At 28.9% G+C, this 26,417-nt stretch overlaps 3 protein-coding genes across 9 annotated transcripts; 1 reads left to right on the top strand and 2 right to left on the bottom strand.

The window, feature by feature from the left end:
* Nucleotides 1-534: 534 nt before the first annotated feature.
* On the bottom strand, nt 535-5,274 carry LOC122632868 (suppressor of hairless protein). Of its 4 annotated transcripts, none has more exons than XM_043820139.1 (2): nt 4,542-5,274; nt 535-2,849 (listed from the first exon to the last, which is right to left on the bottom strand). In XM_043820139.1, exon 2 carries the CDS (start codon nt 2,727-2,729, stop codon nt 1,209-1,211), a length of 1,521 nt encoding a protein of 506 aa, XP_043676074.1. In that variant the 5' UTR covers nt 2,730-2,849; nt 4,542-5,274; the 3' UTR covers nt 535-1,208. The 4 variants fall into 4 exon arrangements, with proteins under 4 accessions (XP_043676074.1, XP_043676073.1, XP_043676072.1 ...); XM_043820138.1 differs by having other exon boundaries at nt 4,470-5,274; XM_043820137.1 differs by having other exon boundaries at nt 535-2,833; nt 4,542-5,273.
* Nucleotides 5,275-6,753: 1,479 nt separating this feature from the next.
* LOC122632850 (DNA excision repair protein ERCC-5) lies at nt 6,754-11,800 on the top strand. The gene is made up of 10 exons (XM_043820090.1): nt 6,754-7,092; nt 7,221-7,338; nt 7,473-7,648; nt 7,895-8,320; nt 8,401-8,614; nt 8,709-9,955; nt 10,046-10,144; nt 10,226-10,439; nt 10,523-10,759; nt 10,844-11,800. Exons 2-10 carry the CDS (start codon nt 7,251-7,253, stop codon nt 11,497-11,499), a joined length of 3,357 nt encoding a protein of 1,118 aa, XP_043676025.1. The 5' UTR covers nt 6,754-7,092; nt 7,221-7,250; the 3' UTR covers nt 11,500-11,800.
* A 417-nt stretch (nt 11,801-12,217) lies between these two features.
* LOC122632851 (glutathione hydrolase 1 proenzyme-like) lies at nt 12,218-20,021 on the bottom strand. 4 transcript variants are annotated; one of them, XM_043820091.1, is made up of 11 exons: nt 19,944-20,021; nt 17,006-17,150; nt 16,731-16,855; nt 16,217-16,356; nt 15,731-15,963; nt 15,492-15,652; nt 15,029-15,249; nt 14,247-14,442; nt 13,981-14,146; nt 12,939-13,085; nt 12,218-12,803 (listed from the first exon to the last, which is right to left on the bottom strand). In XM_043820091.1, the coding sequence occupies exons 1-11, from the start codon at nt 19,949-19,951 to the stop codon at nt 12,615-12,617; spliced, it is 1,731 nt and encodes a 576-aa protein (XP_043676026.1). In that variant the 5' UTR covers nt 19,952-20,021; the 3' UTR covers nt 12,218-12,614. The 4 variants fall into 4 exon arrangements, with proteins under 4 accessions (XP_043676026.1, XP_043676027.1, XP_043676028.1 ...); XM_043820092.1 differs by lacking the exon at nt 19,944-20,021 and adding an exon at nt 19,242-19,259 and having other exon boundaries at nt 16,731-17,150; XM_043820093.1 differs by lacking the exon at nt 19,944-20,021 and having other exon boundaries at nt 16,731-16,937.
* Between the last annotated feature and the right edge of the window lie 6,396 nt (nt 20,022-26,417).

Below are 26,417 nucleotides of genomic sequence, written 5' to 3' on the forward strand. Positions count from 1 at the left end.
ATGAAAATACTATGTATAATGCAGAAAATCGGTAAAATTAGTAAGTGCAAAAAATATGTTATTAAAATTGAAACAAAATCGATTTATTTGTATATGTATGTGTATATATGTGTGTGTATGTGTGTATATATATATGTATATATATATACAAATATAAATACACACGCACACGAACACACATATATATATACACATACACATATACTTACATGTTATGTTCAACATAAATTTGGAGTCACGTTCAATTCATACAAACATTTAGATTCAAGCAACATAAATTTTTACAATATACATACTAATTAAAAGCATATAATTATCAAAATAAATCGATATATCAAACAATAAGATTGTTTAGGTGTCATTTTAATACAGAAAAAGAATATATAGTTTCTATTGACAAGATAATATCTGATCCTCTTAGATCAGCATTGATTTACACGCAAACACACGTACATTCGTTCAAAGCTTCGATATTTAATGGACGTCTTAATAAATAATAAAATTTCTTTGTGATTTCATTCTTGTATGAATCTATAAATGTGCAAAATATTTATTTATGCTCATTTCTAGACACATTGCATATTGCATTACATCTTATCCTGCAGGTAAAATATTTATGTGTAACTATATTCTTTCAATAACAGTAATTATAAAGATCTTTTAAAAGTGACTGGATCACTGTTAAATGCACAACCATTCCATCCCTATTGATATGCAATTATACAAGTTACATTGCATATCTTTATATATATGCATTTTAAAATTGTTGTTCTCGTATATGTTATACAATTATGCTGTTACATTTGAGTAATATATCTATGAGCATCATTCAATTAAAACCCGTCAACCTGTCTTTTTATTGCATAATTCACTAATTATTCACATTTTTATCATGTAATTTCTTATATCTAAGATTGCTATAAATTATTATCTCTGTAAATTTTTATCAACAACTTATATGTCCATATATTAATATGTAAATAATGCACGGTATTGTACATATTTTGCGCACCTTTTACAAGGTGAGCTAAATGTTACGTTTTTATACTGTCTAAATTTCGTGCAGCGCTATTGACTTCCACCGATAACATCTTCATGATGTAGATACTACCACTAGTACCCTCAATATTGTCAACAGATGCAAATGGAACATCATTTGTATCACTATGTTTTAGACTTTGGTTCATATTATAATTATCTAGAGAACATCAGAGGCCTGATTGCGGAGGTTGATGCGTATTCCATGGTACATCAGCTATTGCTGATGACATACTAGCTTGATTGTGCATGGCACGTGGAGCTCTCATTATTTCGTCTGCAGGTGGACAATGTGGGCGTGGACCAGGCTCAGGAGTGTAAGTAAATGTTAGACCAGTTGCATAAATGATTCCATCATTTCGCACTAAAGAAACTGGAACTTGTGTAGGCTGCCGTACCCACAACCATTCTCCTCTAAAGAGTGATATATCAGGTACAACACATAACATACTTTCTTGACATCTATACATTGTCTCTGCCTCAACATCTCCGAACCATACTTGAAGATTAGGAGTAAAATTGTCACCAGTTAATTCGAGCATGGCAACATCTCCACCACCATTTAAGTGAAGACTATGAACAAGCGGTACGGGTGTTACAGGTGATCTTACTGGTCCCATGCCTTCAAAAAACTGATATTCTGCTTTATCTGTACTGATTATCGTCCAGCAAGCACCATCATTTATCATTTCTTTATTTGCTTCTTTAGGACACGGCGTTGCTTGGAATTGTATAATACGTTCTTGAGAAAGACAAAGATACATATGATCCGTATCTTTCATATAGAAGGCGCATTTATGCAGCTGTGATACTGGATCATCTGCTTCAAGACTGGCCATTTGCTTATCAACCTTACGAATTACTAATCGTGGTAATGCCATCCCTGTGACTGAGCATACTAACTTCACTGTACTGCCATAATGAACATATCCATCACGCACTTGAAATTCTTCAGACTCACTTTCATTATCATCTAATAAATGAATTGTAAATGCACCCCACTGTGTGGAACTTGCATGAAAGTTACCATTTTCTACATGGAGATAACGTGTACTAACAGTCTGTGATCTTAAGCGATTAAAAAGTGCTACTCTTGTACCACTTGCAATACATAAATCTGCATTTTTTAAAGATTGTTTTTTCTTAGAAGGTTTTGAAATTACTTTTATTCTTTTACTGTGAAATACACCAATGTCATGTCCACTTCCATAAAACATTTTTACAGAGAGCATAAAATGCTTTCTTTTGTCAGAATCTGAAATATATAATGTTTTTGCTGCACAATATTGTTTTCCATTATTGAGATCAAGTTGTTGCATATCTTGATCAGAATTGCCAATTCCAATGAAAGCACAAAGTTGAGCTGACTGTTCACTTTCACCTTCACGAAGCATCTGTTCTTGTCGCATTCTCCAACCATCACCAAATAAATAAATGCACGGTGGAGGACAAAAAAATCTCTTTTCATTACCATATGATTTTTGTGCTACCTTAGCATGCAGAATTACAATCACCATGTCACTTCGATCACGTAGGTAACGTTCCATTGCTTCACGAGTAAGTCTCTGGTCTTGATGATCAGATCTATACATGCCTGAGCCATAGCGAGGATACACCGACATGACTGAAGTCGGTGATGGAGGAGACTGCATGCCATGAGCCATTGTGGGCAATCCAAATTGATGTGGCATATTTAAATTTTAATTCTATCTTCAAGATTATGCAATTCTTTGCCGTTGTGGCTAACTATATCCTCATTTCCTTTGCATATTTTACCCTTCCAAGATCCTCTTATCTGTGAACAATAAAAACTTCACTAATTATAAAATTTGCCGATCTAAAAGTTTTGTAAGAAATGCTATATTTTGTAGAATTATAGATTGATATATAAATTCTTTTAAATAGATTTGATTTAATATAATTTTTATATTTAATATAATTCTTCTTTTTAATGTATTAAAATATATTTATATTATTTAACAGAATATAAGACATATTATTAACATAATATAACACATATTATTAACGCAATAAATGAAAAAATGAAGAAAGTTGCAACTTTCATAAATACAGTGCAATAAATGTTTACGATTAATATAATGCAAAATTTAAAGCGAAGCAAAATATATTTTTGTTTCTATTAAAATGAATACAATAAATCTTAATAAATTATTAAAATATTTTTATAAGCTTATATAAATTTTATAAGCTTACATTGTATTATAAGATAAAATAACAACTAAAATTATAATAATATAACATTATCTTTATAATAGAACATAGAATTGCGTGATTATATCCTTGTAATGAAATTCAAGATTGTATGTTCTTTTAAAGCTTTAGCGTGAGAAATATTGTTGTTTTTTTATAGTACGAGCCGTAATTAACCTACAATATTTTTTTGCAAACTAGCAACTGAGAACTGCCTGCCTTAATGCAGGAAGAAGCAAACATACACATGCCATGGGAACCGAGCTGAGCTCATTTTTCTTTTATGAATTAATGTCTTTCTGGTCATCATACTAGTGCTATTATATCTCATATCTACATCCATTAAATATATTTTAATTAGCTATATTTGTAAATCATTAAATGAAACAAAAAATAAACAGGTACACATTATTGCATTAAAATTTATTCATGATTTCTATATTATAAATAAAAATTTGTTTTCCTTTCCATAAATAGCTAAAAAACAAATCTAATGACTAATATATTATGATGTTTTATTAATCTCAATATATATATATATATATATATATATATATATATATATATATATGAGCGATGGCAATGCATATCTATGGATAGCATTACTTGCAAAAACTGTTACTGGCTTTTACAAGTTATTTTCGAGTTTTCTGCTGCATAATTTATATAGTAAAACGAATTATGTATGTAGTATAAATTGAAATGACTTAAGTATTTAATCAGATGTACATATATTAAAAAATTGCATTTTACAATGCAATCATTTTCGTGTCATAAAACAGAAATTATAAAGCGTAATTAATTTTATCATAGCTATGCTGAATAGAAATTGAAAAATGAAAACGTATGATATTTCTCATACGCATCGAGAAAATTTTCTATACTCGTTACTACATAAATTTTCGAAAGAGAATCATTCAATTAAATTCGCAATTCATCGTAACGTTACGAACACAGGTAATTAACACAGTAATAGAAAGGAAATGTTCGCGTAAAAATTTAACGTCATTGATTCTCGTCAAACTTTTAAATATAAGCGCGTTATAAAAACAAATACTGATGAGCGGCTCTGTATCAAAGTAAAACTTGAATAGTAACAAGTGAAAATTTTTGCGCATGACGTTCTTTTAAATAGAAAATGTTCTACTCATTCTATCTTTATCTACACTCGCATGGGTTTTAAATTGTTACGTGCGAAAATATCACATTTGTTTATTTACCTCCTTTTTGCTTTGCGAGGTTACAAGCACATACCGCTCATATAGGACTGAGGTTACGTTCCTAGGACTCACCTCATTTTGATTAGTAACTCGAATATAAATCCATATTCATGCACATCTTTCAGAGCCTCGATCATTTGTAAATTTCCTTTAATTCGCCGATCGTTCACCATTCACCGAATCCTTACGCATCCTTTTTGCCCACTCTCTCTCTCGCTAATCCATTCAAAAAACACCTGTTCACTTTCCGAATTTTCCGAACAGTCCTGCCAACCGAAGTAAACGAAATACACATTCGTCGGGCGCGCGCGCCTCTTTAAATGTCCTTTCAAAGTATGATGCTATCACCTGATACAATGTTTTTTCTGGTTTGTAGGGAAAATACAAATAAAGAAGAAACCAGAAATAAAAAAATATATGTACGTGTAATCAGCAAATGTACAGGTAATATTTCTACGCGTATAAAACTACATGAAAAATACGTGTTTCTTGTCTTCTTGACAAACTCGAAATCTTCGGTGAGAAAATGAAAAAGCGCATATAGCTATTTGGAACGCGTGAAACACTCACTCCTGCCGACACTCGTCGAGTAACTAAGTTCGGTGCGACAACGTAGAGTTATTACCGCCGCGTAAGTGGCTGCAGCAGGGCCGTATTCCAAACTAACAACTGAAGGGTGCTCCGGAGAGAGGCGCTTGTTTTCATCAAGAATTACACGTTCGAACAACCGAATATCGTGAATTAGATCGTAATTCATCGTGATCTAAAATGTCACACATCGATTTTACTTTATACAAAAATTTAAGAAGTATCGTTTTTTCTCTACGTTTTAAATTATATTGATTTTAAAACCGAAAGAATACTTTTCATTGTAAAATTATATTTTTTTGTATCTTTTAAAATTGATAAATCGAAGCGCTCGTTATCATACGAACTAACATTTTCTTCCAAAAGAATTCTTAGCAATTAAAAAAAATATCGCAATAATTCGGAAAAACGGAGTTACACCACTGGGCCGCAGTTTCTATTGTTTTACTGTTGTACAATGGCCCGTCCGACCTAAGCGCCTCCAGTACCCCTCTTGCTCCCCACCTGAAACGAACTATTCCCCTCTCCCCCCATCCGACCGTGGAATTGCTGCCGCAAAAGGATGTTGGGGTTACCCTAGGGGGCGTGGGAAAAACCTGCTGTGGGAAAGAGTGGGTGGCCTCTACCTCACTCCACTTCTGCGATGATGACGATACGATGTATATAAACCGCGTCTCTATGAGAGAGAGGAGAGAAAGAGGGACAGAGAGAGAGAGAGAGAGAGACAGAGAGAGAGAGAGAGAGAGAGAGAGAGAGTTTATATGCTTCGCACAAGTGCACGTGTGTTAGTGCACGCGTTGTTGCACGTTGCGTGCATTCGTCGACGTGCATCCATGACTTGCTGCGTAATATGGAACGTGTGCGTGAGCGCTCCAAGTTAATGCTTATAATGGTACTACAGTTGCTCGATCGCGTATTTATCGATAGTCGAATAAATGAAAAAGATGCGAATGGCGTTGAAAAAGGATCGCTTTCTTTTTCTCATATGATCTTTCTTAGAATGTATCTTTAGAACGTATGTTGTTTCTGATTGTGCCTTAATAAAAAATAGAGAAACAGAAATAATTATATTTTCACAGTAACGGCAGATATAAATTATATTATAATCTTTTTTCTTTCTTTTCTTTTTTATTTAAATGCATTAGTCTTTTCTACGATTTTTAATTATCGTTACAATAATTTACGTAATCTTTTTTTGTTTTTATACGATTGTTTTTTATACGATTATAGTTTTCTGAAGTTCTTCAGTACGAAATAACTTTTTTGTTTTTACAATTTAAAAGATCCCACAAATTGTTCATAGGTTTGATACGGTCAACTTTTATCTATAGATAACTGGATAACTTTCACTCGGAAAAAATATTTAGATAATTAGGAATAGTGTTTTTATTAGTATAATAGTATATCGCTAAGATATGACAGAAAATTCGAATAGAATACTGTCCTAAGAAAAAAATTGCTCTTTCGCTCTTCGCTCATCTTCCCTATCGTAAAACCGAAGCGTGAGAAAAAAACGTGTTAAAAGAGGGAAACCGTTGTATATACATGTACGAACGAATTGAATTCTCTCGCTTGAAATTTACACGATACATTTATAAATATATTTATATAACTCTTACATTATTTTTACTATTTTGCAATATAATATTATTAATTTTGTCAACCTAAAATAATATCCGAATACAAATAAAATGTAGAGCAAAAGTTCTTCGTAAAAGGACAAGCTAAAACACAATCGAATTAACATTCATTTGTTTAAGAAAAAGGATTCGAAATAAAAAATGAATAGATTATATAGCAATACTTAGTTTTATCTAAAATAAAGGATATATAGCATGCAACACTAGCAGAGTGCGCTAGTCGTATTGTTTTCGTTTATCAGCTGATCGGTACGCTAGTTTGCATGACAATCGTTTTATATTCTGATTAATTGTTGCAAAATAAAATTCATTAATATATCATTAATTCGAATTAATGGTATAAGCGTATACAAATGTCAATTTTTAAGTGTTCATTCGTCATACAAAACGATTATGTAAGTACAATTTCTTTTAATTTTTTAATAAGTTAGGCTATGATAACGATATGATATGATAACGTTAGTTGGAAATATATTATGGAAGTACTTACATGTTCTTTTTCAACGAATTTCTTATTTAATAGTAACCGTACTAGAAATTTTATTTTGATACCATGGGAGTTCTTGGTTTATGGCGATTAATTGATGCTACCGGAAAACCAGTTCCTTTGGAGACATTGGAAGGAAAAGTTTTAGCTATTGGTATGTAAACGTTAATTTTTATATCTCTATTAATGATATTACTTTTATGTGTATAATGATATTATACATCCATCTTTAATAACATTTAAGTTTGTTAGTTGGATATATGATAGCAACTTGGATACGTTTTTTAGATGTATCGATATGGATTCATCAGGTGTTACAAGGATATCAAGATCGTCATGGTAATCCTAAGCCCAATGCCCACTTAATCGGATTATTTAATAGAATTTGTAAACTGTTGTACTATAAAATCAAACCAGTTTTTGTGTTTGATGGAGGTGTTCCTATGCTTAAGAAATCCACAGTCGTAAGTATATGTCATGGTGTGAATCGCTATAAAAAATAATAAATATTTTATTAGTATATTTTTATGTAATGCATTTGTTTTTTCTTTTCTTTTTTACAAAGATTGACGTAGCATGCAATGTAGCAAGAAAAGTGTATGTAGTAAAGTTGTTCGTCTATCTTGATTATAATATTACCTGTAGATAATTAGCACACCGTGGGAACCAGGTAGTGAGAAAAGAGTCTCCTCATTCTTTTGTGTTTGCAGGCTGCACGCAGGAAGCAGAAATCTATCGCTACTAGTAAGGCACAAAAGATGAAGGCAGATTTGATAAATAACTTGATAAAGCATACAGTTGTGAAAAGTGTATTGAATAAGAAAAATGTGGATGGAAAGATTGAATCTTCTGAAATATCTACTAATATTTACAGTAAACCATCTGTAAATGATGTTTTCAAACTACCAGAATTAACTAATATAGATGAAAAGGACTATATAAGTAGCGATGATTCAGATTCATCTATGCAATTAAGTCCAAGAAAGCAAACCAAATGGATGGGCAATATACATAGCGTAGATCTGTCTACTGCGGAATTTAAATCACTGCCTGCCGACGTGCGTTATGATATTCTTACAGATCTTAAGGAAACTAGAAAACAGAGTTCATGGGGACGTTTACATGAAATGCCTGAAGTATGTATAAGTTTTATTGAACGAAATTATATTGAATTTTGAATTTTAAAATGTATGTTTCTACACTATTTTAATTTTAGGAGTCAAATAAATTTTCTACTTTTCAAATGAAACGTTTATTAAAACGTAGATTTGTACAAGAATCACTAGAATCTGCTGAGAAAGAGATGGGAGGTAAAACCTTAACTTTGGATGAATTAGAGAAATTATTAACTGAACAGGGTGTGCAGACTAATAGAGACAATGCATATCGTATTGCATCGGACAGTACATCTAGAGTGATTTATATTAGTGGTAAGTTGTAAACAAATATTTGTAAATCTTTTAAATTTTTAAAAATTCTGACTTTCTGAGAAAGATATTGAAGAAGTGTGTTATTATTTTGTAGATAAAGATACGTTAATTCGAAATACCACCGAGGATAAAACAAATAAGGAAGATGTCTTAAACAGAATAGATGAGGAATTTGAACCTGTTGCAGGCCCCAGTGGCATTGCAATAACTCGTAAAAGCTTAAATGAATTTCAATTAAGCGACGGAGATAGTGACAGTAATTTAACAAGCTATAGCAATTCTGTACCTATTATTGAAAATATGAATGATTATGAATTTGGTAGTGATTGGGAATCAGAAACTGAAAAGAATGAATCTTTACCGCTTCCTAAAAAGTATCAGAGCAAAAATATCATTAACCCTGCTTTGACATATATGTTAGAGCATAGTAATTTAACGCAAGAACAAATTATGCAACTTATAGAGCAAACTAAAAAAGATAATAACAAAAAAACTAATACTCATTCAAGTGCAAGTACAAAATCATTACCTATATTAGAACCAAGTATAAACAATACAAAAAATGAAAAGAAGGAACAGCAAAAAAGTACTGAAGAAAATTTAATTGATTGCAATCAAATCGTGGAGAAGAATATACCTATGTGTCCATTAGAAGATTCTAATTTGGATATTTCTACAGGAAACATTGAAAATAATAGTAATTTTCAGTTTGTAGAAAACAATGATAAATTAACTTCAGACGAAGAGAAAGTTGAATGCCGCTCACAACCTACTACTGTTCCTACAACATTAGATACATATATGACTGACTCAGACTCTGATGAATTTATTGAGATACCAGATGTTCCAATACCTAATTCAAATATTTCAAAAGAGGTTACTAAAAATCATGTTATTGAAATAGCATTTAAATCCAATGAAAAAATTGAAGATGATATATTTGCAGATGTATTTGAGGAGTCAAGTCAAGATATATGTTCACAGTCTACCGAATCTGTTACTCCTTCATTAATAGAACAGACTATTTCAACAACTGTTTCTCAAGATTTTAATAAACAAAATGATAAGGAAGAAAGTGAAGTTTTAGAAACTTCGACATCAAAAAGTTGCAATTTTCATAAAATTTCATTAGATAAAAATACAGATTTGCACGAAGGGCACACTCATATAATTCAATCAAGTAACGTAGACGAAGAACAAATTAAGAAAATTCAGGAAAGCAAAATTTTCATGAATGCAGAACCAGAGGTTACTTGTGATACGGTTAAATTATCCGAGGATACAACGAAAGAAAAACATGAAGTTTTACCTATAAACGAGACTGAACTTTTAGAGTTAAAGGTATGGTAAATTAAAACGTTACACGATCAGAAAGATTATAATTATCTTATTTGCTATTGACTCGTGCTTAGGTAGATTTTCTAAATGTAGGCAAATCTAGAAGATGAACAGAAACAACTCACGGAAAATATCGGTAAATTGGAGAGGCAAGCTACAGACATATCTGATCAAATAAGAATCGAGGCTCAGGTAAAACATAATGGTCAATTTTTTCAATAAGAAATTTTTCATTCAATTCTGAGAATTATGGAACGTTATATGATTTTATAGGAGCTTTTACGTTTATTTGGTATACCATACGTTGTTGCACCAATGGAAGCAGAGGCTCAGTGTGCTTATTTGGAGCAGATTAAACTTACCGATGGAACGATTACAGATGACTCCGATATTTGGCTTTTTGGAGGGCAATGTGTTTATAAAAATTTTTTCAATAACGACAAGAAAGTATTGCAATTTCAATTTTGTGATATACAACATCATTTTAGTGAGTATGATAAATGTATGCTTTCGGAAATTGATTCTAAAATATCATAGAAGTGTGATAGTTATGACATATATATTTTTTAGAATTGACTCGTCATCAATTGATACAATTAGCTCTTTTGGTTGGAAGTGATTACACTACAGGTATACCTGGTATTGGTCCTGTAACGGCACTTGAAATATTAGCTGCATTCCCAACGCAAGGAGATAACTTATTACATGGTTTAATTAATTTCTATTTATGGATACAAAAAGATAAAGCTATAGATTCTAGTAAAAAAAGTTTACGTAACAAGTTACGAAATATAAAAATCGAAAAAGGTAATCCTATAGTTACATGTAATTATTTATCGATTATTCTCCTTCATTTAGAGATGATTATATCTGTTGGTATATGATTCACAGGTTTTCCAAGTCAAGCCGTTGTACAAGCGTATATGTTCCCTTCAATAGATGAATCAAAAGAAAAATTTACATGGGGTCGACCTAATATGATCTTATTATCCGATTATACGACCTTAAAATTTGGATGGAGTAAGAATAAATTCAATGAGATAATAAAGCCAGTAATAAAAAGAATGGAAGAATCTAAACAGCAACAAACAATAGAATCATATTTTAAATTAAAAACGGTACCAAAATCTATCGAAATGAATCTAAGTAAAAGAATTAAAAAAGCTGTTAATAGCTTAAATAGTGGAAATATAGAGTTGGATATTAGTGAAACTGATACGAATGAAAAGACGGGAAAGAGTGGTAACAAACGAGTACATAAAAAACAAAATAAAAAAGAGAACAACGACGATGTAAATTCTATTAAATCTAACATTATAAGTGAGAAGCTGACACCTAATGTATCTATTGATGATAATAAAAAAAGTATTGAGGAATATATACCACAAAGAGAAAAAGACAAAGCAAATTCTTTAAAAAAGAAGATGCACGCAATAGAAATATTTAGAAAATCGAAATCTGGATTAGATAAAACAAAAAAGATCAAACGTAATATTCGAAAAATAGTACAAGAAGCAAAACTTTCTGAAAGTAGCGATAGCAATTAGCAGATTAAATGATAGAATTTATAAATGTATCACTTGTATAATGTATTCGTATTGTATAATCTATATTTAATTACCGTACAAGTTTTTACTTTTATTTTACGGAATGTGAAATCGAGAATGAAATCAGTATTGAGTTGAAGATCTTTCACAGTTTATGTTTTTGTTTCATATAGAAACAATATCAAACGATATATTTTTGCATGAATTATTCTTTCATATGTCGTGAGTAATGAATAAAGTGAAACTGTATTTATTATTATTAAATTGTTCCTAAAAATATAATATATTTTTTATAAGACAATTTTCTATATTTCTGATTCAATCGATTCCATTCATTTGAAGTCACACATTACATGTATAGGTCTGTAAAAATTATTAAAAAACCATTTAATGCAATTATCTCTAATGAGCGTCTATACATACTTTGTTTATACATTATTTAAGGTTTTTGCAACTAATTTCTTTAGAGTATTCTTATCCAATGATACCTCCTTATTACGTTATTTACAAGTATCTGTGTAATGAATTTCTATGCAAACAAGAAAAATGTGTATATCAATTTATTTAAAAAAAAAAAAATATATATATATATATAATGAGTTCGAATGTTAAAATATAATATCTCAGCATATTTTGTAACGCATGTATGTGTATGTATGTGTGCACTTATATTAAAATATAATCAAGTTAGTATTCTATCATAATATATATAATACTATTTGAAATAATTACTGGTTTCTTGTTTTATTATATAATACAATAAAATCACAGTTTATAATGAATTCGTACAGTAGTGTCATGAAAAGATAATTATTTCAATTTTTAAAATATTATTTATATGCAGTTAACTTAATTTTTATTATCCTTTTGTTGTTCGTTTATTATTTTAATATTTTAGGATGTTACGAATTAATATATAGTTTATTTTTGTTTTATGAATAATTTAAACTGTCAGTCTAGGAATAAAACTTTTCATAAAATTTCAACTATTTCATATTCTGTTTTACATCTTAATCCACATAAAAAAAAAAAAGATAAGAATTGTGTATAGAAATTAACTATTCGTATACTTTCTGTATGAAAGTCATTTAAATGATACAAAAGCAGGACAAAGATTAAAATCCAGCCACACTTCCTTGTCTTCGATAATCTGAATTTGCTGTTATACCATTTGCATCATTTGCTACTGCTGTGACGGCGCTTCCTATTCCCGTAAAGGTCGTTACATTATGTTTAACTTTACGTAAATATTGTATAATATCGGGACAAAAACCTTTTTCTGTTTGAGCTATCATCGGTAATAACTATATAAAAAAGAAACTTGTATTAATAACTTATCTTCTATTTATCTATTTTATTTATTTACGTCCTTTATATAAGAAAAAAATAAATAAATAAACCATGACGTTAATTTTATAGTAATTTATTAATATTATTACCTGATGATGAATTCTATAAGAATCGATCGCTTCCTTTATATTATATCCACCCCATAGATTTAAAATCATGCTGGTAGCAATAGCCGTCGTAATTTTTGTACCACCTGCGGCACCGATCACCAATCGAACTACTTTGTCTTTACCTACCTGAAATCAATGCAATATTTTTATTAATATAACATATATGTAATAATATATATATATATATATATATATATATACATATATATATATGTTACGGACTTAGCGATCAATACATTTATGGATGATCGTAATAAATTTATTATAGAAAACTATCTATAAAGACGCAACCCTAACGTCGAAATTTATTACAGTGTTCAAAAAATCAAATTGCTCAAACGGAATGTAGCTTTGTTCATAATGTCTGGTCAATTTAATAAATTAATCAATATTTATCAGGTTGCGCGATTGTTTTAATCGTTATTCAAAATGATCGGCTATTATAAATAATGGCTTATTAGTCACTTTGTTCATAAAATATATATAAGAATATGAACTTCTGATTTAATTGTGTACATCGTTACACGTTTTATTGATAGTTTTTATTTAATCATCGGAAAATCTTCCATAATCGATTGATCTATGTGCGTCTTTATATCCTTTGTTAGACGTCTTTGTAAATGCGTCTGACCGATTACGAAAGACGCATATGTAGAGAACCATAAGCAATATAGTTAAACCTATAATCATTGTGAATGCAACGCAATTACATCGTTGAATATAATGATTCTTAGAATTGAGTATATTTCACCGTATCTATATTACTACTATTTTCCTTGGCTGGTTATTGATACTTAAAGTTTCTCTCTATGAATTTTCCGTTCACTTTCGCAATACACGTGCGTGTGTATGTGACCGATTTAATACTTATGAATGTGTCTATGAATGCTTCTACTATTACGTGCTGTCATGAATTTTCGAAGCTAGCGTTCCTACAACTACAGCAAACAGTTATGGAATAAATGTATTGGACAAATGTATCGATATAACGTACAAACAGGATCTAAGTAGGAGACTTTACCACTATCGTTGGGCTCATAGAACTTAAAGGCCTCTTGCCTGGCCGAATAAAATTCGCTGGTGATGGAGGAACTCCAAATCCGTTGGTTATATCTGGCGAACTGAAGTCGTCCATTTCGTCATTGAATATTATCCCGGTAGATTTCGAGCGAATCATTGCTCCGAAACTAATATGATAAAGAAAATCGAATAGAGTTATTATTTGTTAGTTTTTAAATCGATTTAAAATCTCATTATTACGCTATAAAGATCGATCGAAAGACTTACACTTGATTGATCGTAGAAGTGACCGATACCGCAGAACCATCAGGTGCCAATACAGAGACATGAGCTGTTCCAGAATCCATAGTCGTTGCCGTAACGGCGCCATAGTGTTTAGGATCGTTACTCGTTTCGTAGTCATTGATTTCATTTTTGATTATTCTTGCATAATCCTTGGATGTCAGATTAGTTAACAAACGTTCTGCAACAATTAAGCTTGTTCGTAAATGTATAATAGAAGCTGTAAGGATGATAAGTCAATTCTCTTGTAAATTATTTCGTGTGCTGTCTTTTAACGAGTCATATGATTACGTTATGATCAATTAACTTTCCTAGGAAGAAACGATTAGTCTCGTAATTTTCCTGGGAAAGATAAAAACGACGAATGGTGTTAATATGGTACAATTCTTCATCTAGCTGTAATTGTAGAAAACAGAATCAAATCGATGATAAGAACGGTATTAAATCGATTTTTAACATTCGATCGATAAATTAATTTACCTAGTTTTAATTCATACAACCTTATCGTAATGAGAGCTGTTAATGAATAATCTATCTTAATCGATAAGAATCGGCGGTAATCTTGAATCATGCATTAAGTTGTATCAATGTCTCACTTTTGGTGAAAGAGAGAGAGAGAGAGAGAGAGAGAGGGAGAGAGAGAGAGAGAGAGAGAGAGAGAGAGAAATCATACTTATGTTATCTTGTCTTTTAAGATAAGATTAGACAAATTTTATATTCAATTACTCTATTAACTAAATAATTTACGGATTTTCTTAGCATCTCACCAATGTCAACAAATTCAGGGTCACCCAATTCTGTTCTTTTTGCGTAAGCCCATTTGAACGTCTCAACGATGCGCTGCCACATGATATTCTGGTCATTAATTGGTACGACATTTTGAAGAATGTTGATAATAAACGCGAGAATTACTCCGGAACCAGGTGGAGGTGCTGTATAAATCGTTAAATCATCGACAGTAACTTCGATTGGTTTTCTCCACTTGACACTGCAATAAAAAACATCCGCGTCATAAATATGCGCGGAGTTTGGAATTTGGAAAAAAATATACATCAATAATTTTATTAGCATGAAACATGCAATACGTATATCTTGATAAATTATCTCTTTACCGTACTAATCGATTAAAATTCTAAGGTAGTGATTGATCGATAAAGCGCGCGCGCGCGCGCTCGCGCGTGTGTATGTTACGACATTTAATGGAAATTAGTCGAAGTACTATGTACAAACCTATAAGTTTCAAAATCCTCTTTGGTTATTATACCATTGAAAGATCGAATTTCAGCAACCATTTCATCGGTCATGCTGCTATTATAAAATATATCTGGTCCATTATTTGCTATTAGTCTCAATGTTTCGGCTAATTTTGTTCTTTTTATTTTTTCACCTACCTAAAGAAAAATAAAGTTTATTTTATCACTATTGTAATAATTATTAATGTAAAAATATTAGTTAAAACGTTAACTTACCTTCCATGGCCGTTTAGTAGCAGGATTGATAAGGATCTCGGCCAAAGTACTTTGTGCTTTAATTTTAGATTCTTTATTGACGAGGTAGGTATAAAGATAATCGTTGATAACAGAGCCTCTCAAACACAATGCTATCGTTGGCTCGAACAATTCTCTCCATTTTAATTTGCCATATCTTTTATGTGCTTCCCAGTATCCTCGTAATTCGCCTGGTACGGCTACTGCCAAACCACCTGTAAAAATAGCAAATGTTTATAACGTTGATGTTGAATATTATTGGTACATAATTTGGATATTTTTTCAGTTTTAGGATTTATTTTGTCTAGATTAAGGAAAAGAATTTGAATTTCTTCGAAATTTAAGAAAGGAACTCGTACAGAATATAATAATAATAAGTCTTGTATATATTCTTCTTATTATAAAAATCAAACGTACGTATTTAATGTCATAAGGCGAAAATAGTAAAATTAAAAAATATTTACTTACCGTACATCGACAAATAGGCATCTCCGTTAAACATATTTTCCTCGGCCGCAGCAGGAGCCGTTTCTCTCGCATCCAAGTAGTTGGCCGTTCCATTTTCTGCATCCCATATTGTCATCAGAAAACCACCACCCAATCCCATACTTTAAATTGAAAATAAAAAGTAATATGTGATAAACTTGTCTCGTAGCAGGTAAAAAATAGATAAATTATAAGAATAAGAAAACGATAAAAAAGGAGCAGAAATAATTATAAATCACGATAAAAAATTTTATCTGATTAGAGTTCCTTTCTTTTCATAAAACTAAAGCATACGCCTTTTGCAAAAACAAAATGATATTTTATACAAATTGAACAATATGAATTTTATGCGAATCGTAAAGATCCAAAACTGTACGTAGATATTTTAAGTAGTTTCAAAAATAATCATTTGTTACATTCTTTATTATATATATCTATATGAATTGCCTACGATCGTGTCTAAAATCGAAAAAGAAGAAAAATTTCAAAGATGTACCTATGCAATGAAGCTACACCCTCGCAGAGAAGAGTAGCTATCGCAGCATCAACCGCACTTCCATTTTTTTTCAATATACCGACGCCTATTTGAGCGCATTCCTGTCCATTCGTCGATACTGCTGCCTGTTTGTACGATCATCAATTATCGCGACTTGCAGTAAGATCCATTCTCTTTTCATTGATATTGCCAGTGACGTTGCACTTTCTATCTTCGTTTCACTTATTGTCATTTGTAAGCTTATCGATTCAAAAGCGTCATTGAGCGATAATTACCTGCCTGTAATGTCCGAGTTCCGAAAGACTATTGAACTTGATGTCGCATCCTTCTCGTTGAATAATTAATACTATAACGATGGCTAATATTACAGATATGATTAACAGGACGCATACACCGAACAGGAGAACTTTCTTCTTCGCTCTGTGCGACATAGTAAAAAATTTATTAATAGTATTAAATAATACGTAGCTTATTGTTTTTATATACGATCCTTTTACATTAAGTATAATATATAAAAATATATACATTGTATACATACAAATGTAGTTATAAGATATAGAATCCGTGTAGATAATATACAAGATTATTATCGATTCTATCTTGTATGTATGTGTGTATACATATGTATGGATGTACGTATAAATAGGGTGATATAATATATAGGCTGAGTTAAATAGATGTTTGTATTTATCTAGAATATCCTTACTATTTCTGGGGATACAAAAAAATGCTAAAGAAAAATATTATTTGATTCAAAAGAAGCATTATTCTGATTATCATAAGATTTTTTTCAAGTTCATTTTTTTTCGAGATTTTAAAGTTATCAATATTTTTTTAAACAGATCAACGTATTTTTACTAACGCAGTTAGTAAAAACTAATGTAAGAAAACATGAATTCTATGATTTTAATATTTTGATCTTTTGGATGATTGACCAAAAAAGAGTGATATTTGAAAGAAACGAGAATCTAAAATTTACTAGTCTACAAAAAATGTGTGCAAAAAATATATTTTAAAAGACGTTTAAAGTAAATCCCATTAACTTCAAATGCACTTTTAAATATACTTAATGAATTGTTTATTGTTTACAAAAAATATATTTTAAAAGGTGTTCAAAGTAATTTTCATTAATTTCAAATGCACTTTTGGTTAGGCTTGATGAATTATAAGATATTACATAGTATCATTAATTCTCGATTAGTTTGTTGATTCTCTTCAAAATCAAATATATTGCTATCGTTTTCTTTAATGGAAATCATTTCAATCGCTTTATAAAATAAATTTTACGTAACCCGGATGTCTAAATTTTAGATTTTTTCATTTTTTTTCGAAATCGCTTTTTTGTTCAAGATCATTTAAAAAACAAAATATTCATGTTGTAGAATTTTTCTCTTTTATCTAAAACTGTTCTGTAAATATTTTTTAATAAATCTCTAAAATTATATTTTTTAACACAACATTGGCTTTAAACAAAATTTTTTATTAATCAGAATATTGTCCCTTTTAAATCAAATAATATTTTTCTTCGATATTTCTTCCGTATCTTTAAAAATAGCAAAAACATTTAATGACTGTATAAACTTATATATACCTAATATACAGAAAAAGTTATTACAGATGCATGATTAAGTATGACGATGGCGTATTGAGGTCAATGAAAGTGAAATCGCGATGAAAAAATCTTTAGTCACAAATACGCCATCAGTTAAATATCATTTCGATTATCAACCGTTATAGTTTAATAGTGCTTGTCAATTGAGCATATTTGTAAATACCATTTTTCGCGAGTTTTTATTTGGAAATAAAATATCTATGAATTCCATAAGCATCCTCTCCATATTGGCACGTGTATACACATACGAGCGCGTTTCTAATGTAATTCAACATGCAGTGCGCATCTATCGGTATAAAATGAATGATTTGTACACGCAATCACACATATACTTGAAAGCGTTTACTATGCAAATCACAAGGATTACATAACTCCTAACACTTCGTTCGATTTGCTTTACTGCATACTTATCCGTAAACTGGATACTGTTATATTCCTAGAAAGTTCGAAAAATTAATCAACGACTCGAATAAATTTACGAAAGTTTTCTATCTCTATTTTTACTTTCTCTTTTTTGTTAATATATTACTATTATCAAAAATGTATTCAATTTCTTCGAGTATTAAAGCTTTTACAAAAAGAGAATACGTACGAACCTTAGGAGTTATAAAATTATAAAAAGATATGATTACCAACTTTGTTTATCTTTTACGGATTTATTTTTGTTTTCTTTTTCCTTTTTTTTTTTTTTTTTTCTTTTATTGTCGACAATAATGATGAGAACGATTGTATGAAAGTACGCGAATTTTTTTAACGACACGGATTACCTTATCTTACTCGATCCATTTTATTAGAAGATTTATATGTGTTTAAACTTGTTTTCTTATTAAAAATTATCATTATTATACTCTTATGCTAAATCACAAGAATTTGATTTTCTTTTCTGAAAATAATATTACCTCAAAGTCAATGATATTGGAGTTGTATCGAATATTTTTCCATTTGAATTGATAATGTTTTTTTTTTTTTCGTAAAATTTCCTTTAAAAAAATTATCTGATAGATAAGTATATATAATAATTTTCCTTATTTTGCAACTGCTATTATTATGCGTATTCAGAATCATAGTTAACTAAACGCTCAACTATGATTTCTGAATACGATAATTGGAGAAAAAATATTTTCATAGCATCAAAATAAGGTATTATTTCGGTTATCCTCTACATATGATCTTTCTTGTATCTCGTTAAATCATTATTACTTATTGCGAAATATGGATACACATTTATCGAATAATGTTGAAGATAACAATACAAATATCAGTTTCATTCTAAATGTCGAGCATTAATCGCGATAGTGAAAACATTTACTCGAATAATTCATATTAAACGAAATAACATAGATTCAATTACATTTAATTAAATAGACATTGATCACGATACGTTTTAAATACACGAGAATAAATTACATTATAGAATAAATAGAATTTTTGGACGATTTATAGCGTTCTCTCTAACTAATTATGGAACGATAAACAAACGTTTGTAAATAAGAGCAACACATCTACGCTACGTGCACTATATGGCAATAGTACTTTAAAAGTCGATAATTAAATCACTTTCCTTAGGTGTGTCAAGAACGAAGAAGGAGAAGTTTACCAACCCGATCATGTTGCGCGAGCGAACGTGCCACTGAGAAGCGTCTAACGTCGACTAAACATTTCGCTGAGTTGACTGTTTCTTTTATAACACGATAGAATGCCCATTGTATCTTATTCATTCTTATTAATATTCCAGATTTTCAAGATCAAGATAATTAAGAAATTTTATTTATTATCTCTCCTTTATGATATCTTATATTATTTATTCAATATTAGATTATTCATTACTTTTGTTTTTATCAATTTGATATTTATTGCCTTCTAAAATTGTGCTTTGTAATTCACTGAAACATGTTCGAAGAATCTTATAACGTTTCATTGAACTGCTGCATTGAATGTCGTTACGTTTAAAAAATATTTTTCCCATTAAATTCTTTGCATACATCATCATAAAATGTCAAGGTCGAAGTTTATTTAAATTCTATGCATTTAAATCTTAGATTAAATCTAAATAAAGTAAATTGACGAAATACTACGATTTCTAAATATAAAATAATTCTCTTTCATTTCTGCAGTGATATATTATAACATTATAATAATCGTTATAAAGAATAATAATAAAAAGTTGCAAGAATTGCCTTTGATTTTATAAATCAAATATTTCAACATGATGCAAAATATTGCAGATTATATAATGCAATAGAAAAAAAATTATTGAATTGTGTATTTTTTTTAAATTGAATAATAAATGAACACAGGTTAATATGATTGGTTGACAAAATACCGACACGTCTAGGGAAATACATTGTCATGTTAGCTTTAAAGTGTTCCATTTCACGCACCAATCACATCAACGTACAGATGATCATACCATTTAAAGCATCAGCCGCTTTAACACCTAATATGTATATATGTACATCTATAGTCATTATATTCAACAGCGAAGTGTCGTTGTAACTATGCAATGATATTTGATGAATGAAAACGTGATGAAGAACCAATAATATTTACGTCAAAGCAAATAACTAGTCAGTAATATATATCTGAAAGCAAGCAACAGCCCAATAATGGTAACTTTCTCGTTTTTATAGTTTGTTAATAATGGAGTTGAAGAAGTTTTTTGTGTGTTGGTACGAACGTTAATGTGTATGAGAGAAATAGAAAGTTCTCTATGAATGTTTTATTATTCTGTGATAATTTCATATAATTTATATTAATTTTCATTTAATATTCATCTGAATTAAGAATCACTTATTTTTTAATACATATATTATGTTCTATTTTCATAATTTACAAATAAGCATAACAGAAAATTGACATTATTAGTTAGTACTGCTTGCTTTCAGATAGATATCGTTGTTTTGTTATTAATGGTTACTTCGCCAAGTTCGATTAATTTGAATCAATAATTTATTTGTAATCAGTGTAATTAGTAGTGAAATGCATATACATATGTACTTTCTTAATTTATTTTAATTAATATTCTGTTTGTTTCGTACTATATATAAACTTTTAAAATGATTATTCATATCACGACAAAATAGGTTAAGAACGATATACCGAGCTACACTATTGAATCGAGTTAATTATTGATTAAAGTTACCTGAGTTTGATTATAGTGGTTCTAATTTTATTAATGATCGCAAATATACTTACATTTGCAGTTATTAATTTGTTGTGTAGGTTTTCCATATGGTCGAGTTTATTTTTCTATCAGTCATATGTGTATAAATATATGGATAACCTAAAATCATTTACACGAAGTAATAAATAAAATTAAAAGTTTATTTATATTAAAAAGTATATAATAGTTATTTCATTTGTAGATTTCATGTTATAGATAATAAGAAACATTTCTAAATAATATTTATTATTATATATAAAATTACATATTATTGAAATAACGCAACAATTTTATTCCATAAGATTAAAATATTAAAAATAATATATAATAACATTAAATCTTGTTAGTCACATTAACACTATGATTTTGTAAATTTAATGTTATTTACTTAAGCACAAAAATATATAATAAATTCTTCACCTTTTCTTTAAGGTAGTATTTTCGGCATAGAAAGCAGATATTTTCTTTTATAGTACTTATTTTATCATGTATTTAAATTTGCATCAAAGAACATATAGTTACTTTTTGTCATTTCATGTTGTAGTTTGTCACAAAATTTCTTTTAACGTAGTATAATATGAGAGAGTACAAAAATGGATATAAAGAATTTAACCCAATAGAAGGTTGATTTAAGAATTGTTAAAGCTATCCACATTCATTGTTGTTTGCATGATTGGTCAGCACCGATACAAAATTTGATATTTGCAACTAGTAGAATTTCATATTATAAATACTTTATGTTCAAGATATATTATTAATTTTCTAATGCTTAAATAATTGAGCTGTTGTTTGAACAATTAGAATGTAAACATATAAAAATGTAAATATACATGATTATCATTGAATTAATAATTAGTAAAATTTTGGTAGATTCTTACATATACAAACTAAATTATTTAAATAAATGTAAAATAATGGAAAGAATTAATTAATGTAGGATATGATTATAGATCTGCTAGATTTACTTATTAGGATTCAGTCACAGATTAACTCGTCAATTATAAATGTCATTTGTTCTTTGTTGTTTACATAACTTGTTATCACAGCGTTTTTTGTTGTTTATATAATTTGTCGTCATAGTGTTCTTTGTTGTTTATATAACTGATAACAATTTTAAATTTATACTTAATTAAATTTCATATTAAAATAATTGTGTATTTAACATGTGTCAATAGATGTGTAATATTTTATTATTTATATTTTATATATGGTAAATAGAAATATTGTTTATTTAATAACGTTAGTGAACATTTATTATATATTAAAGAATGTACCATTTGTATGATATTTCATGTTGCAGATTTTCAAAAAAATTATTCCAAGATAATATATTTTCAAAGTGCTATCGCAAGAAAGAGTACATATATTATGTATTAATAATATTAAAATTTGTTATCATTACATTCACCTATAAGATTATTATTTTTGAAATAATATTTTTATGTTGTACATTTTTTGTTATTATTACATTAAGAATAAGGAATTGTTATTAATGATTTAAGATTAGAATTTTGTTAGGCATTTGACATTATTATTTTTTGTATATGAATTTAATTATTTGTCAAATTGCTTTACATAATTTCATATGCCTGTTATGTTGTAAAAACATTGAAGTAAATTAAATATAGTTGTAAATGAAAATAAATGGTGAGTTTTATGAAAATTTAATAATTTTTTTTCGTCTTTAATTCTCTAATATTTATAATATAAAAAATCTTTAAGCATTAATAGGTTTCTTTAAATAGAGGATATATGTGCACGTATATGTCAATGACATTATAATAAGTTAATGATATAATATATATTAATAATTAATAGCGATGAAAGTTTCTTTAAGATAATTTAAAGATAATTGAGTAAGAATATTATTTTTGTGCGTAACTTCACAAACATAAAAGATATTTTCAATAGTTTAATGTAGGGTATTACATGTAGTTTTTTTTTTAATTCAACAAATTCTATTGCTATCATGTGTTTGTATTACTAAACTAAATTTTTGTTGGAATATTTGACTCATAATTTACACACATATATATTTATGTATACAATATTGATATATTTAATAAATGTTAAAAATATTTTTTATTTATTTCCTTGTCATATACTTTTTATGTCTTACCTGGTATTATTGGAGATTTTTTGAAAAGTGTTCTTTTATGAATTTAAAATAATATATGATTGTTAATCTTATCTCTAGTTAGTAATATCTTATCTACTTCGGGGCTGCAGTTTGCAAGAATGGCTCTATAAGAATACATGGTGGAATTAACTCATTTAAAATGCACTTAACTTTTTTTTCCATGTTTTCTTTTTTCTTCTTTCATCGTTCATTTAATTTAGGAAATTCATTAAGAAGTTTATTAAAATAGGAAATGAAAAGGATTTTCATGTTTTATTTTGACAACTGCAATAGAATTTTTATTAAATAAGATTATGCTATTATCAATAGCAGTCACTGATAATCACTCATGACTACCATGAATTCACAATTCATTTGATTATTCTTACCAATCTGTTTATTAAAAAGTATCAGAAACAAATTGCAAATAATTGTTATTTTATGTTTTTTACTTAAAACTAGTAGGAATATTATAGCAAGGAATGTGATATTGGTGAATCTATGAAAATACTACTCTAAGAAAGTTTTGAGAACTGAGTTTTTATTACTTTTGCAACAATACAATATTTAAATACTTTTAACATTATGTATTAATATTTTTACTCTATACGATTTAATTCTATACATTTTTATTTGTGTTATCTTTATTGTTGGTCATATATGGGTTTTCTGAATGATAATTCCAACGATTCATTTTTACATCTTTATATAAACATTTTTAACTTATTTATATTATACTTCCTGAGAAATATCTTATAAATGATTTTTTGGAAGATTTACATGGATCATCTACAATGAGATGTTTCTAGATTGAGACCATATTATAAAAAAAGAAAATGAAAACTATATTGATTCATTAAGATCCTTTAAAAAATTACAAATAAAATAAATATATATGCTACACAAAATCTGTCAAAAATAAAATCTGCCTGTTTAGGCAGAATTAAATGAAACTGATGAATAAAAAAGAGATAAAGCAATATTTTGTTTTTATTATATGGATTTTTTTTATTATCATATATCTTTTTAATATGGGCCTTATGAAATCACCTGAAATTAGTTCATATTAGTTTACAGATAATACATATTAACAGTCATTTATCGAAACTATCTTATGTCCAAAAATCGTTTTGAATTAATTTTACAATTACTTTATATTAGTAATAATGAGAAAATAGAAATAATCAATGAAGCAAAAGCAATAAAATTGTAGATTTTTCGAAAAAAATGAAATTATATGTGTCGATAAGTATATGGTATCATTTTGGAAACTTATCATTTATTGACAATTTTTGAAACAAAGGCTACGAATATGGAATTAAATTATTAGTATATATAAGGTTTAGGATCGTCGGGGATCGTCGGGGATCGTCGGGGATCGTCAGGGATCGTCGGGGATCGTCGGAAATCGCCGGGGATCGTCGGGTATCGTCGGCGTGTTCACTGTTTTGACACGTGTATTTATCGTAGAAGTATCGAGTATCTCGTGATTGTTAAATCGTCGTATATTTAAGGTCGTCCTCACCTTTCGCTCGAAGCTGTGTGATTTCAGCGATAAGTATGGACACATCATATGAACTATAAGCGAACACTGTCCCCACCATGCATCTATTGTATCGGTATTATATCGATAAGTGTTTGGTTATTTCTCCACGTGTACATAATAATTGGTTTCATTAGAGTTTAGAGTATGTTAGTAGACTGTAAACTCACACTTTTTAATCTTTCATATGTATATTTTTTTTTTATGATAGCGTATGTTTTGTAGTGATCCGTGCTATGTAGACATCGGTATGCATTTGTTTTAAGATGTATAAAATGCATAGAATATAATAAATATAATTGATACATATAAAAACCAGTATATAAATTTACGACAAAAAATAAGATTTTTAGAATATTTTGTCAAAAATTACTAGTGAATACTTATCATGTGTGTGTGTGTGTGTGCGCGCGCGCGCGTGCGTGCGTGCGTGTATATATAATGTAGAATATTTATTACATATATATATTTTTACTATATCGTTATATTATATATTATTATTATGATAATGATAGTAATGCAAATAATAATATGAGGTGAAGAAAGAATTATTCCTACAAAGAAAACCATAAAAAAATAGCGCTGGAACAAAAGCCTCGTTGATAATATGGAAACGAACTCATGTTTTGATCTTTATAAAAATAGTATATAATATATAAGTGTATGTTTATTAATTATTATTTTTGAAAAAATAATCGACACATATATTATTTTTTTTGCCCATAATTGTAGCCCATTTAAGCCCATACTTTATACGCATTTATTATAAACCAAATTATACCGCTGTTGTGTTCTATCTAACACAGATTACGGTGAAACTCACGTCAACCATCAATGAAGGAAATAAATATAAAAGATTGGATAGTAACATCTTACTAAATTGTCAAATAAGAAAAAAAACAATACCTTAGTTGATTGTTTTCGTTTACATCGATACAATAAAAAAATCATCGGAATCATTTAGTCTCGAACCTACGATTTCTGAATTCAGATTTTTTTTTTATAAAGATATAAATAATTTTTATTTAACAACATACAATAGTACAAAAATCTGTGTAACAATAAAGTTCTACGAATAATTGCAGTCATGTAGTATTATGTCATCAAAATAACAATCATATAGTATTATGTAGCTGCTACTTAGTAGTTAATCTTCTACCTAATCTAGTTTTTTGAAAAAATATTTATTTTCTTCACATGGTATTTAATCTATGTAGCTCGATATTCGTAACATGTTGCATAGCTTATAA

This window comes from Vespula pensylvanica, chromosome 11, assembly GCF_014466175.1.
Source record: "Vespula pensylvanica isolate Volc-1 chromosome 11, ASM1446617v1, whole genome shotgun sequence".
Taxonomy (NCBI): Eukaryota; Metazoa; Arthropoda; class Insecta; order Hymenoptera; family Vespidae; genus Vespula; species Vespula pensylvanica.